The sequence below is a fragment of the Embiotoca jacksoni genome, unplaced genomic scaffold (assembly GCF_022577435.1).
Source record: "Embiotoca jacksoni isolate LCO1_2020_lvr unplaced genomic scaffold, fEmbJac1.0.p SCAF_18, whole genome shotgun sequence".
NCBI lineage: Eukaryota > Metazoa > Chordata > Actinopteri > Embiotocidae > Embiotoca > Embiotoca jacksoni.
The window spans coordinates 2779231-2791353 of NW_027185318.1; the positions used below are offsets into that span (position 1 = coordinate 2779231).

At 43.2% G+C, this 12123-nt stretch overlaps 1 protein-coding gene across 1 annotated transcript; it reads right to left on the minus strand.

Annotated features, from left to right (window-relative positions):
* Positions 1-5270: 5270 nt before the first annotated feature.
* Positions 5271-9403, minus strand: exd1 (exonuclease 3'-5' domain containing 1). Its single transcript, XM_069152849.1, has 10 exons — positions 9274-9403; positions 8844-8912; positions 8550-8654; positions 8361-8431; positions 8165-8251; positions 7941-8045; positions 7775-7855; positions 7513-7656; positions 7239-7430; positions 5271-6002 (listed from the first exon to the last, which is right to left on the minus strand). The coding sequence occupies exons 1-10, from the start codon at positions 9401-9403 to the stop codon at positions 5271-5273; spliced, it is 1716 nt and encodes a 571-aa protein (XP_069008950.1).
* Positions 9404-12123: the final 2720 nt, after the last annotated feature.

Sequence of the window (12123 nt, forward strand, 5' to 3'; positions counted from 1 at the left end):
ATTTTTTTCATTAGGGGTAAATGTCATAACCAGCTTAGTTGCATTTACATTTTCCCTGATGACATGAACATAATTTGCCCTTTTTAATTACCCATTTTAATCTCACTAATCCAGTGATATTGCCATAACAAGTAACACAAGTACGGCACGCCAGTTGGAAGACAAAGCGTGCGACGGTGAAAGAGTTTGTGTTCGTTGCGCCTGGCATTGCCACCTCCCTAACTGTCTGCTGGTTGCCCCTGACAACACAACGCCACAGTGCCGGGCCGTGAGCGTGCCAGGCTCAAAGACCAGCTGCCAGGCCAAACCATCGGGCACTAATTCAGCCAGCCACAGGGAGCCCCCTCCACCCTTTCTCCTTGCAGGCCCTCCCAGTGGCTACAAACACCTCTCATGTGTGGGCGCGCGCGCACACACACACACACACACACACACACACACATTACACAATGCAGGCTTTAATTATGACGAATTTGCCAAAACCTAATAGCGCATCTCTTTTAATCAAAGACATTTGCAGCTGAGGCAGTTGCCAATATTCTAATAACTGAACCTTGAAAAACACATTTTATGTTGCTGTGGAAGAGCAACCAGAGCTACTGTGGACCCCAAAGTTATTACTGATTATAATCTAGATCCCAACATGAAATCAAAAATGTTTTAAACAGTACTGTTCCTGAACATTACAGTCTTGATGGGGGGGCTTGCATCTGTCATGTGCATGCCTGTCTCCGACACATGTCCGTGTTCACGGCACAAACCATTAACATCCCGCTCGTTTTGTCATTATCCCGCGTGAATGGAAGGGCAGTTCCCGAGCCCCGGGGTCCGTCGCCGGCCCGCTCGCTCTGCGGTCGGTTAAGTGACGGACAAAATGCTGAGACGCGTTCAGCTGTTCTTCTGACGTGTTGGAGAGTCTCTGAGATAAATCCTGCCGTTTCCTGAGCAAAGACCGTGCTGGGAAGGATAAACCTTTTTCTTGACCTGAACCATTTTAGATATTTGTCATATACAATCCAAATGTCTCTTTCTCTGAGACTTCCACAGCTTTATTGAGGGATCAGATTGGTCTTTCTTGCTTGCGCTTATCCAGTTTAAAAATTTTTTTTATCAGTAAACATAGAAGTAAAAAAAACTTTACTGTGTCTCTTTTTTCCACTCGCTCCCTCTGACGTGAGGCAAACCACACCAGTGCTTTGGGATAAATACCAACATGTCATCATTTAGCATGTAATATTTACCTGGTTCGACATCTTAGTTTAGTGTTTTCACGCACCAGCAATTTTCCAATTAGCACTAAACACAAAGTGCAGTCTCGGCTGATGGGTAGGTTGCAACCCTGCGCAAACTGGAACTCTGATCTGATGACGGCACAAGAGAAAAAAAATCAAAGAGAATAAATACTGTTGCAACCTTAAATATAAAATTTAGCGAGACATTAAATAAATGTATTCTTTCAAAAGGTTGTGCTGGTTTATCAGATTCATCCTCTGGGAAGTATGAATCTTTCATATCAATCCCTTCAACAGTCCCTGAAGTATCTCAGGCTGGACCGAAGTGGTGGACTGATCAAAGTGTACAACTGAAAGCTGACATTTCTGAGTCCTGCTTTCTCCGTATCGAGCACATGCTCATCTGCTCCGTCACCTGTCACTCATCCTCCGTCTGCACCTGTCTGCCCCAGCTGAAGGTCACAATATGGCTGCTCCCTCTGGAGAGGCCCTCCGGGTTCCCCCTGCACCACGCTGCCTGAGTAAACACGGCACAGCGGTTCATAAAGATGCGTGTTGTGTGCCTGCGCCTGTGTGTACGTGTGTGTTTGAATGAATGTGAGCATACTAAGGGGTCTTCCTGAGTACGGTTTCCTGACTGTCGGGATACAAGCATGCCGTCAGTGAGGCCGGCTGAAATATTGATGCTGTGTTTTGTTCTCATTTTTGCTGTACTTGAGAGGCCATCTGGACAGGTCGGCCTTTCTCACGTTAAATATTAATTCTGCCGTTTAATATGACCTGCAGAGAGCAAAACAGGGTCATTTTGTAACGTGAGAAAAAGAGAAGGGGGTGGTGGTGGTGGTGTGTGTGTGTGTGTGTGTGTGTGTGTGTGTGTGTGTGTGTGTGTGTGTTGGGGGAGGGGAGGGAGTGGAGCAGGATTCAACAATAGGTTTTTCCTAACAGATGGAAGATTGACTGCAGGGATAAATTTCAGTGGCGGAGAGGAACCTGATATCTGATTATATTCCTCCCTCCCTATAAATACAAAAGGGATTACATGTGGTTACATGAATAATGAAATTGAGATTATTTTGTTGACACGTGTCTAATTTGTTGTGGCACAGCGAGACCTGCTGAATACTGCCCATCAGGTCTGGTTCTTTGTACCACACCACTCGGGTAAGACCAGCGGCTCATGTTCTCTCAACAAGCCAATCAAATGAGTCGCTTCTGGCCAAGTCTGCCACCTGTGAGGCCAGAGCGAGTCCCACGAGGAAATAACAGGCAGGAAAATGTCTCTGCGGCAGGAGCAAATTTTAAATGCTCACAAACAAACAGATTATTGACGACCCACCGGTCCAAACTCTCATCGGCTTTCCCCCTCTTCAGCGTTTGAAGAGAAATGTACCATGATCTGAACGTGCGCTTAGTCAGCAAACTCGACAATGAATTTTAATGATGTGCTTCGGAGTGCAAACCGGCTAACAACACGACAATTCAAAGTGCCATTTAAAAGGGAGGCGTTGTCAGTAAAGTAGCCCTCCCTTTTTAATAATTTACCAAAGCCTATTAATTATGAACAAATCTGTAGCCCAATAATCAAGAGGAGAGAGGGTTGCCTAGGCGCATGTTGCGTTGGAGTTGTAAGGCCGTGGGCTCGGACGGACACGACACCTTTGCTTTGGGTGCTGTCACAAGCTCAGGTGATCAATAATGCAGTCTGGCACGTGTTTGGGTGGTTTTCTTGTCAGTTGATATGTGTTTGAATAATGGCTGAGAAACTGACACGTCTTGATCGATGGATTTTGTGTGGAAGTTTAAAACTGTCAACAGCAAAGTTGGTTCAACTTTTAAAAGTGCAAATCATTGTTTATGGGTGACCTGTTTCCATTACATGTGGAGGCCTTGTGGTTCCCACTGCTCAGTCAAAACATTTATTGGTCTTACACAGTGCAACCTCCATTTTCGGATGCTAAATCAACACAGCTGGACATCTCAAAGTTTGTGTTTATGTCTGTGCGCTACCTTTTCCGACGTGAGTCTAAAAATAGCTCGGCCGCATCCTGCTGTGATGCTTAAGGTGCAGTCATCTTTCCCCTCTGAGGGACATAACACTGTCTGAAGTTTGGGGAGGGAGTGGGGGTGGGGGGGTAGTGGAGGCCAGAGCGGGGAGGGTGGTGGGGGGGAGGAAACGGTGACTACCGTGTGACAAGCGCGCTGTTCCTTCCTCCCGGGCCTGAGAAACAGGAAGTGCTGCACACAAGGCATTATTGTGACGGACAGGAAATGCAAGGTCCTCTAAAATAAGAGCTCCAATCTGGTGGTCAATGACAGGAGCCTGTCCCCCATGGCCCCAAAACATTACCGCCTGCCCCCCCCACACACACACACCTTACTGTTGAGTGACGCACATGTATAAAAACAAGCTCCCATTCTGTCGAGATACACGACTCCCCTGTGCTCTCCTGTTGTGGGATAGTTTCAACTTCAAGTGCAGCAACTCAAAAATAACATGAAGTGATTTAATACGAATCCACCCACAGACGCACTGAGCAGCAACAGCGCTTCGAAGGGTTAAAGAAGGCATATGGGGAGGATCCACCCGGCCTGTGTTCAGCAGAAGCTGAGGAGGAGCTGGTTGCTAAGAGAGATGCGAGGCTTTGTGTGGGGCAGCCTCCCAGTTAATTAAAAATCCTACATTATCTGTTTCATGCTTTCAATTAGAAAGCTCTGGAAAGGGTCCAAGCCTCTGCATGCAGATAACCATAGCAATAAGATGTGATTAATACCGGGGGCCCCATTTGCACTGCAGGCTGCAGCAACGGCCTGCTGTTGTGTCCATGCCTCGTTTTAATCTCAGGCACCACCTCGAAGCGAACGTGGCTGTGTGCAGCGCCTCTCCCTGCAGAATCTGCATGGCACCGCCAGCAGCAAACGAATTGGCTGCTGGCGAGTTTGGATGAGTTTTTGTAGAACATGGCAGGTGCTGGCCACCTGTGATCAACCGAAATGCAGCGATCTGCAGAGTCAGCGTCACCGTTCAGCCGGAGCCAAGTCTCATCTTTTTTTTTTGGTCATCTGTAATTAAAAGAGATGTCAGCTAGCAATGTTTTTTTGCTCAATTAACAACAGATCCATCAACGTCGGTCTCCGCTTTTCACAATCAATTAGCCGCGACACACAAGCCGAGCTGCACGGGCAATCAATCACGCTGAGCTTAGCACATTATGATTTAATGGGTATGCGGTGCTGTTTTTGGTTGTCGTTTGTGTTCCACCAGCCAGAACTAATATTTCTGTGACATACTGTCAAAACACAATCTCATAAAAGAAACCAACCCTTGATTATTATTTTTTTTTATTGAAGAATACGACTTAATCAAAACAAAAGTCAGAAGGATTAAGCGGGAAAATACAAAACAATAAAAAAAACCAAGGAATAAATTAAAATCCCTTTTTTCACAAACAACACAAAGACTGTGTATTTAACTCGACTTTCTGAACCAAACAACAAAATCGTTTGTTTTTTAAAAACATTAATGGCTTTTCACAAACATCTGATGCACAGGTTAACAAACATTAACAAAAAATATGTTTCTTTGCACACCGAGTACAAACATGTTTTCAGAATCTCTATCAGCCACAACTTTTTTGTGCCAGTAAACTCACTTGGACATAAAGAAGTGATGCCACATTTAGTGGAGCTCCTGTGTCGTTATTGACGGACAGTCCTGATGCCAAATACAAGTGGAAATCATACATTTGAACATTTTAGAAGTAATTTTGTGGACATGTTACAACGGCCTTATTTATGATTAAGAAATACAAACTCTGCCATTTAAAAAGCAAAATAAAAATTTGAATTCGGTGTAAAAATCAGTATAAAGGTCTACCCAGTTTTGTTTGTAGGACAAAATCAACTTTTTTTTGTATTTTGTGTCCCAGTGACATCAAGCAAAGACGTCGCAAAAACAGAATATTTACTGCCATCTACTGGTCACTCTGGGAAATCACAGGAGTACCAAACAAACATTTGTCAGGTTTTTAAATGCTTCCTTTAACATCGGAAAGACCTGAAGGAGTGGGCCAGTGAAGATAAAAGCATCTGGGGTGTTGGTGTCAGATGTTCTTCTCTCAAACTACAAACGTCCTCGGGCAGGTCATCATCACGGCGGCCGGGCTCGGGGGTTGATTCTTGTGTAAGCGTGCGGCCGGGAGATGAAGGAGTCGTCTCCGTCGTCGCTGTGGTTTTGATGTACCCGGAGATCTCTCTGGGGCTCTGAGCTGTCTGGAGAAGGAAGCCTCGTCCGATTGAAGGTAAAGCCGGGAGAGATAACGGCTCTTTCCCAACGGGCCTTCCTCTCCCCATCACATCTGATAGTACCTCCGAGCGTCCTCCGTCCTCACCCGCAGACGGAGGACTGTTGGCAGGTGTTTGTTTCATCAGGTGTGACACAGCGGTTGGGACGAGAGCCCGGGCTGGCTGGCTGGGAGGAGCGTGGACATCCACGGAAGAAGCTCCGGTGGCCCCCGAAGGGCTCGCGGCTGGTTGGTTAACAGAAAGGTCTATTTGTGGTGATTCCACAGTTGCAGGTTGAAACGACTCTGTCAGTGTCTTCCCATGATCCTCTGCAGCTGCTGAGGTCTGGGACGAACACTGAGGCCACGGGTTGAAGCGAGCCAGCAGACCCTGCTCTGTGACAGGATAGTAGTCGGCAGCCCACTCCCGTCGCTCACGACGCATTTGATCCAGCTGCTTGAGCTCACTGGGCAACGCCAACATACTTTCCTGTGGACGCAGGCAGGCAGGCAGACGGAAGATGAACCTACTCACCTGGATGCTTCGCATTAATAACACCACATAAGCTCAAGACTGAGGATGAAACGGTCCAAGTAAAAAAGCCTGTCCCGTTTGGGCCTCTGGTCACGGTTCGTACATTTGAAATAGAAAAACAGTGGCACTTCTCAGCTGTCACTCAGTCTCGTCATTCAGTCCCGCAAATGGCAAGCGCTCAAGATAAAATGCAGTTAGAGCACTGCGGGTTTAGAGGTTCCTATGACGATGACGGAAAAAATTAAAAGGTGGATAAAGTGATAAAACGTTGACTGGGTCAAAAGCACGGCAACACGTGTGGCTTCTCCCAGCAGCAATACTTCCAACATGATGAAGCGTTTAAGAAGACAGAGAAAGGAGGAGATTCTGGTCGGAAACGGCAAATCCAATTTCAGCATATAATAAAAGTATTCAAGCTATAATATCTCCTCTCCCGAGTATTGCCCGAACTTTCTGAACAGACACGACGAGCAGCTCTCGAATGCACCGACACCGAGACTGGAAACCGGAGATCGGCAACAACACATGTAACATACCAAACCAAACCAAAACTCATGACCACATAACCACGATATGGAGCTCACAATCAATTTTGTGGACGTCACACCCCCCTTTCAATAAAAGAGTACCAGGTTTGTTTTCTTCATGACAGCAGCACACCAAAAACAGTTTAAACCCATCAGCATGATCTTGGCGGGTCAATAAAATGACAAAACGAAAAACTTTTACAAAAATACATTTGGCCGGCTGTAAGCTGTGAATGCAGCTTTCCAAAATTTTGTCTCACCAGATAAGAAAACTCAAGTATTTATTAATTGCAGGTTTATTTTCATCCCATTAGCCGTTTTGTCGTCATGTAGTGTGAAGCGTTGAATCGAGAATTAAGATTATTGTGAGGCTACTCAACTACCCAGGCAGAAGGAAATCAGTTTAAGTGGCAAGAAACAAAATGAATTGCTTTGCTTTTACGTGTTTAGTTGTGATAAGTATACATTTTTAAAATTGAAAAAGCTTTTAAATACAAGGAATGATCTGTTTATTCATCTACCAAAGACAAATTGTGCTGGATTTGCTTTCTAAAACTAATGACTACATCCTTGAAATGTGCACATTTCTGTAATAATCACCAATCTTTCATTTCATTTCTTAAAATAGAAAAAAAAAAAAGAATAATTTTTCTGAATCACTCACCATGCTCACATGCTCCAGTTCATCTGGTTTGTAGTGGCTGCTGGTGATGTAGGAATCCACCAGCATCACGTAGTCGGTCATGAGAGCGTCCAGCAGCACCAGTCTGAGCGGCTGCAGGTGGATCACCGACAGAGCCGTCACCTTCAGCAGGGGCAGGGGGCAAGGCCTCTTGAACCACATCTCCCCTTCCTCCTGCAGAAAAAACACTGCTTATTGAAGCGCACACTTCTAAACAAGATGTAAGAGCAGTCCTGGGTGGGACTGCCTTTTGTACCTTGGTGAGCTGCGACTTCATCTGTAGAGACGAGAGCTGGGAGGACGGCACCTTCAGATGGAGGCTCACCACCTCGTGGAGAGTACTGACTCTGTCGGGAAGAAACCCTCCCGTCTCCGAGTGGAAGCACATGACATCTGCCACCTTCAACGCAGCGATAAAAATAAAAAAAAAAATGTTAAAAAAAAAAGGAGATAAATAAACACTTCTAAACGTACAGAGAAGTGATGCTGACTTTTAAAGTAGGCCAAGCTAGGCGCACCTGAGTGTCAAAAACGTTGGTTAGTTTCACTCCAAAATGAGCGATCAGACATCCAGCGATGGCTCTGCAGTCATGAATGACCTGTAATGTCAAATCAATACAGATGTTACAGGAAGAATAATATTCAGTGACTGGATTGGACCTCTGATGTGTCCATACTGCTCACCTTCAATATTTGCTTACTTTCCAGGATCATGGAGAGGCCGTTCTTAAACGCCCGGGCTCCGAGTAACAGGACATCGAACAGGTACACCTTGTTTTTAGTGGCGATCTAGACGAAGGAAATTGAAGTTATTTTCTTTTTGTCATTCCTGTGATGAGGATAGGAAACTAAGAAGAGGGAAGGAGACAAAAAAAAAAAAACACCAAAAATAGGAGATGGCCTCTCACCTGCAGCCAAGACAGCCTTCCACTGTTATATACCTCCACTCCTTCAGCTCCCACACCGATCACACGCTGCTTCTTGATGTGCATCAACTTCAGGACAACAGCTGACAGTCAGTACTTTCATTTGCACAGTGGAAAATGTACATTCATCTACTGTGAGCGAATTACGCGACAGAAAACAAGCGTTAAATCAATTTACAGCAGGTCCAAACTTCTCGTGAAACTCATCGATGACTACAAAGTTGATGTACTCCTCTTCATCAGCGACACCTGCCAAAAAAAAAAACAAAAAAAAAACGCTTCTCTTTCAAAGAAAATGAATTTGTAGCTTTTACTTTTAATGTAGTTTCATTGAAATCAGTGTGAAACTACCAGTGATTAAACTCACCAGGTGAGATGGTCTTCCTGTACGGCTGAAACTTGTCTATATTCAAATGTTCTTCGAGTCTGTGCAACATATTCCATCCTGCAGGTTTATTTTCAGAAAACAGCACTTAACTGTCACCGATAAGAAACTTTGTTTATTGCTTAACTTACCGACTGTCACCGTTTGCGTCATCAAAAAATTCCACTGTTGATTGAATTATACAAACATGTGTCAGGTTATAAATTTTTTTTTAAAAAACCATGACAAACAAAAAGTCTAAAAATATGTTCTGATATCATTTTTTTTTCCACTCACCGCTCAGGATCTCATGGCCAAAAAACACTTTGGTGCCGGGATACCTGCAGCCATCACTGCCACTCACAACTGGAAAACAAACAAACAAACACGTGACACTGAATGAGCAGGTATCTTCTGATGGAGGTCTGCTGAGACCTTCAGCTCCTTTAAACCAAGACTGAAGACTTCTCGGTTTGCTGCCTTTCCCCGATTTTTTTTTTAAAATGTTTTAATCACTGTTTTTTTAAAAAAAATGTTTTAATCACTTGTTCTTTATTGTTTTGAAATGTCCTTTTCATGTTTTGATGCTTTTAAGGGTTTGATGTAATTGTCCAATATAACCACTAATGCGTCAACTATATGTTACTGTGAATTGTATTGTCGAAAAACACGAAATGAACAGATAATACTAATAAATACGAATACTCTTTAATTAAAAACTACTCGCCGTCTGCCAAAACCAAAGTTTTGTTGTTGTTGATCCGTTGAACGATCCCGAAATACGACGAGGACCTGAGCGTCAGTTTGATGCGTTTTCCTTTGAGGACGGCCATGAACTGGACGTCGTCCACAACCATTTCAACTCGTGTTAAAGAGTTGTTTCACGACTTTAAAACGGGTGCAGCTGATAGTTTAGACTTTCCCGGCTAGCGACGCTTTTCTTTTAGTCGAGTAGGTTGACAACGTGTCTGGTAGCCAGGTGAGCCAGGTGTGAGCCAGCTGCCGTTAGCGCGCCAACGTGACGTTGAGTTGAATTTGATGTTGCGTTCACGGGCTCCTCGTTACTTGCAGTGTCGACCTCGTGGCAATTCATTTCCAAAGGCAAAAAAATATGGCATAACATTGTAAATATTATTTTATCGTCTATTTGTGATTGCTTGTTTAAAGCTATTATGTGAGAAATTTGAAACCCCCCCCCTTCTTCCCCGCTCCCCGGTGGAATAATAGAGATGGTTACACGGCACTTGAATGTGGCATTTAAAAGTAATCTGGAAAAAAAAAAATTAAAAAAAATTCATTGGATTTTTAATTGGACCAGATGTCAGACAAGTATTTCAGACTTCATTCAGTATGGTTGTGTTATAACTCAAAATCTAAAAACACATCTTTTTAAAACCAGGATAGTCAGTTAGAAAAAGCAAGTGGAATTTTTATATCCCAAATTAAACATATTGGTATAGGTCACTATACATGTCTGTCCCACTGAGTGATCGACGTATTCTTACAGCTAATTCACACATTATTGTACCTGCCAGCGTGCTCCTATTGGATAGCAACAGGTAATTCACTATATCCACTAGGGGGTGACCACAGCTCAAGTATTGTGCCAACTGCTGTTAGTCCAAGGTCTCTGATTCTTTTGAATTGAATTTGAAAGACTGGTGGTTTTCCATCTCTACATCATAGGGCCATTCATTTTGTGCCATTGCATTTTGTAGGCATAGGCTATAAAATGCATGTTTTAAATGTAAACATTATGAAATATCATTTCTATGAAATGAATTATCATAGATCCAGAGTAACACACTAAATAAACCATTGGATGTGAGAATTCAGTTGCGGGTGTTTTGAAGTGTTGAAGATTTATAATCACGTTGTTATTTCCATCGTTCTCTCCACACATTATTAATGAATTAGACTGATTGTAATTACCTACCGTACCATATGTATATTTTGAATGGATCACAATCATCTGAAGCTAATTAGCTCTGATTTGTTTTCACTGCCTCATGCTGTTATGGTGCACAGAGCTGTCTGGCAGCCCAACACTTTTTCACATAGGTGAGGGTCATTTCTGCACATAGTGAGAAGGGAAGAAATGCTTATGTGCCTCTCGTCTCTTTTTCTACTATATGTCTTTCACTCTCCAAATGTCCTCCCTCTCTCAGTTTCCCCCTCTGCAACTTTCTTTCTTTTCCTCCATCGTCTGTTATTTTCAGAGAGGACACTGAAGACACTTGGTGGGATTCGGAGATTTAGTTTGTTAATGCCTTGCTCCATGGCGCTGACAGTCATTCTTGTAATGGGCCAATTAGGGAAATGTTGCTTCATGGTAATACTGCATTAAACAGTCAATTTAATTTCAACGCATTTGCTGGATCAGCTGAAACCGTCTCTCATTTTGGCTTATTTTAATCATAAACAAAACAGTTTTTCTACTTAAGCATCATTGTTTGCACATTTCCTTTCTTTGCATTGTGCTCAATGTTTGATGTAAACAGTTCTGCAGTGTATTCTTCTTTTCTCACGCCTTACACTCATACAAAATGTGGTCATTTAAAAAAAATATTATTTAAGCAGTATACTTCCTTAAGTACTACTGGGCTCAATATCATGACAGCAAAAAACAAAAACAAAAAAACTAACAGAAAGAAATCAGAGTTAGATGTGCCTTTAGCCACGAAGCTTAAGGCAACACTGACTAACAGAGAAGGGTTCAGACTTGTTATCTTATCACAAGTAGCCAGCTGCTAATACACAATCTCATGACTTCACTCTGCCTGGAAACATGAACTCGGGTCATCTGTTGACAGCACACATGGAGGCATTTCATCAAAGAGGATATTTTTGGGTGCAGGAGGCACTGAGCTTTTATCATAGATTGTATGCTGTATTCTTTGTCTCATTGTGTGTATCGGTCCTCCTGAGTTTATGCGCTGCTAAAGTCAAGTCTAAAAGGGCAAAACCGAAGCTCCAGAGCTAATTGAACAAAATTCCTATTTGCATAAATTGGGTGTTTTATTGCCAAAGAAAAGCTGTGATTAATTGCATTTCTAGTCTGTAACAGCGTACTGTACATGAGGGCAAACACTGAGGCTCTTAAGAGAATGAAACTAATAAAGGCTCTCAACGTGAGGTGAAAACACTTATAAATGCCTTCAGTTCATTAGTATGATTTAAGAAGTGTGTTTCAGTGTTCCCCTTTGAGGAAAGATGAAACCCACCAGATTCTGTTTTTAAGTCATGGTGGTGCTCAAAAGTTCAAAATCAGTCGCTTATGGTCCTTTCATGTCTCTTTAGGAGTAAAATATTGAGTGAGCGTGTTGTCATCCATTGCCATAATGTGTACATTAATTCCAATCTCCACCATAGTGATTGTGATGGACTGAAGCAGACGTCTTAAAGCAACTGAAACAGCACAATAACTCTATCCCTAACACAAGCTGTAAGGGGACCTGCAGTCTATATTATCTCTGAAGGGAAGATCCACCCTTTCCTGTTCTGCAGACTGAACAAACAAAAAGTTTGAGTGAAACCAAAGGAGTCACACCACACAGGTTTCCCAGAATTGATTTAT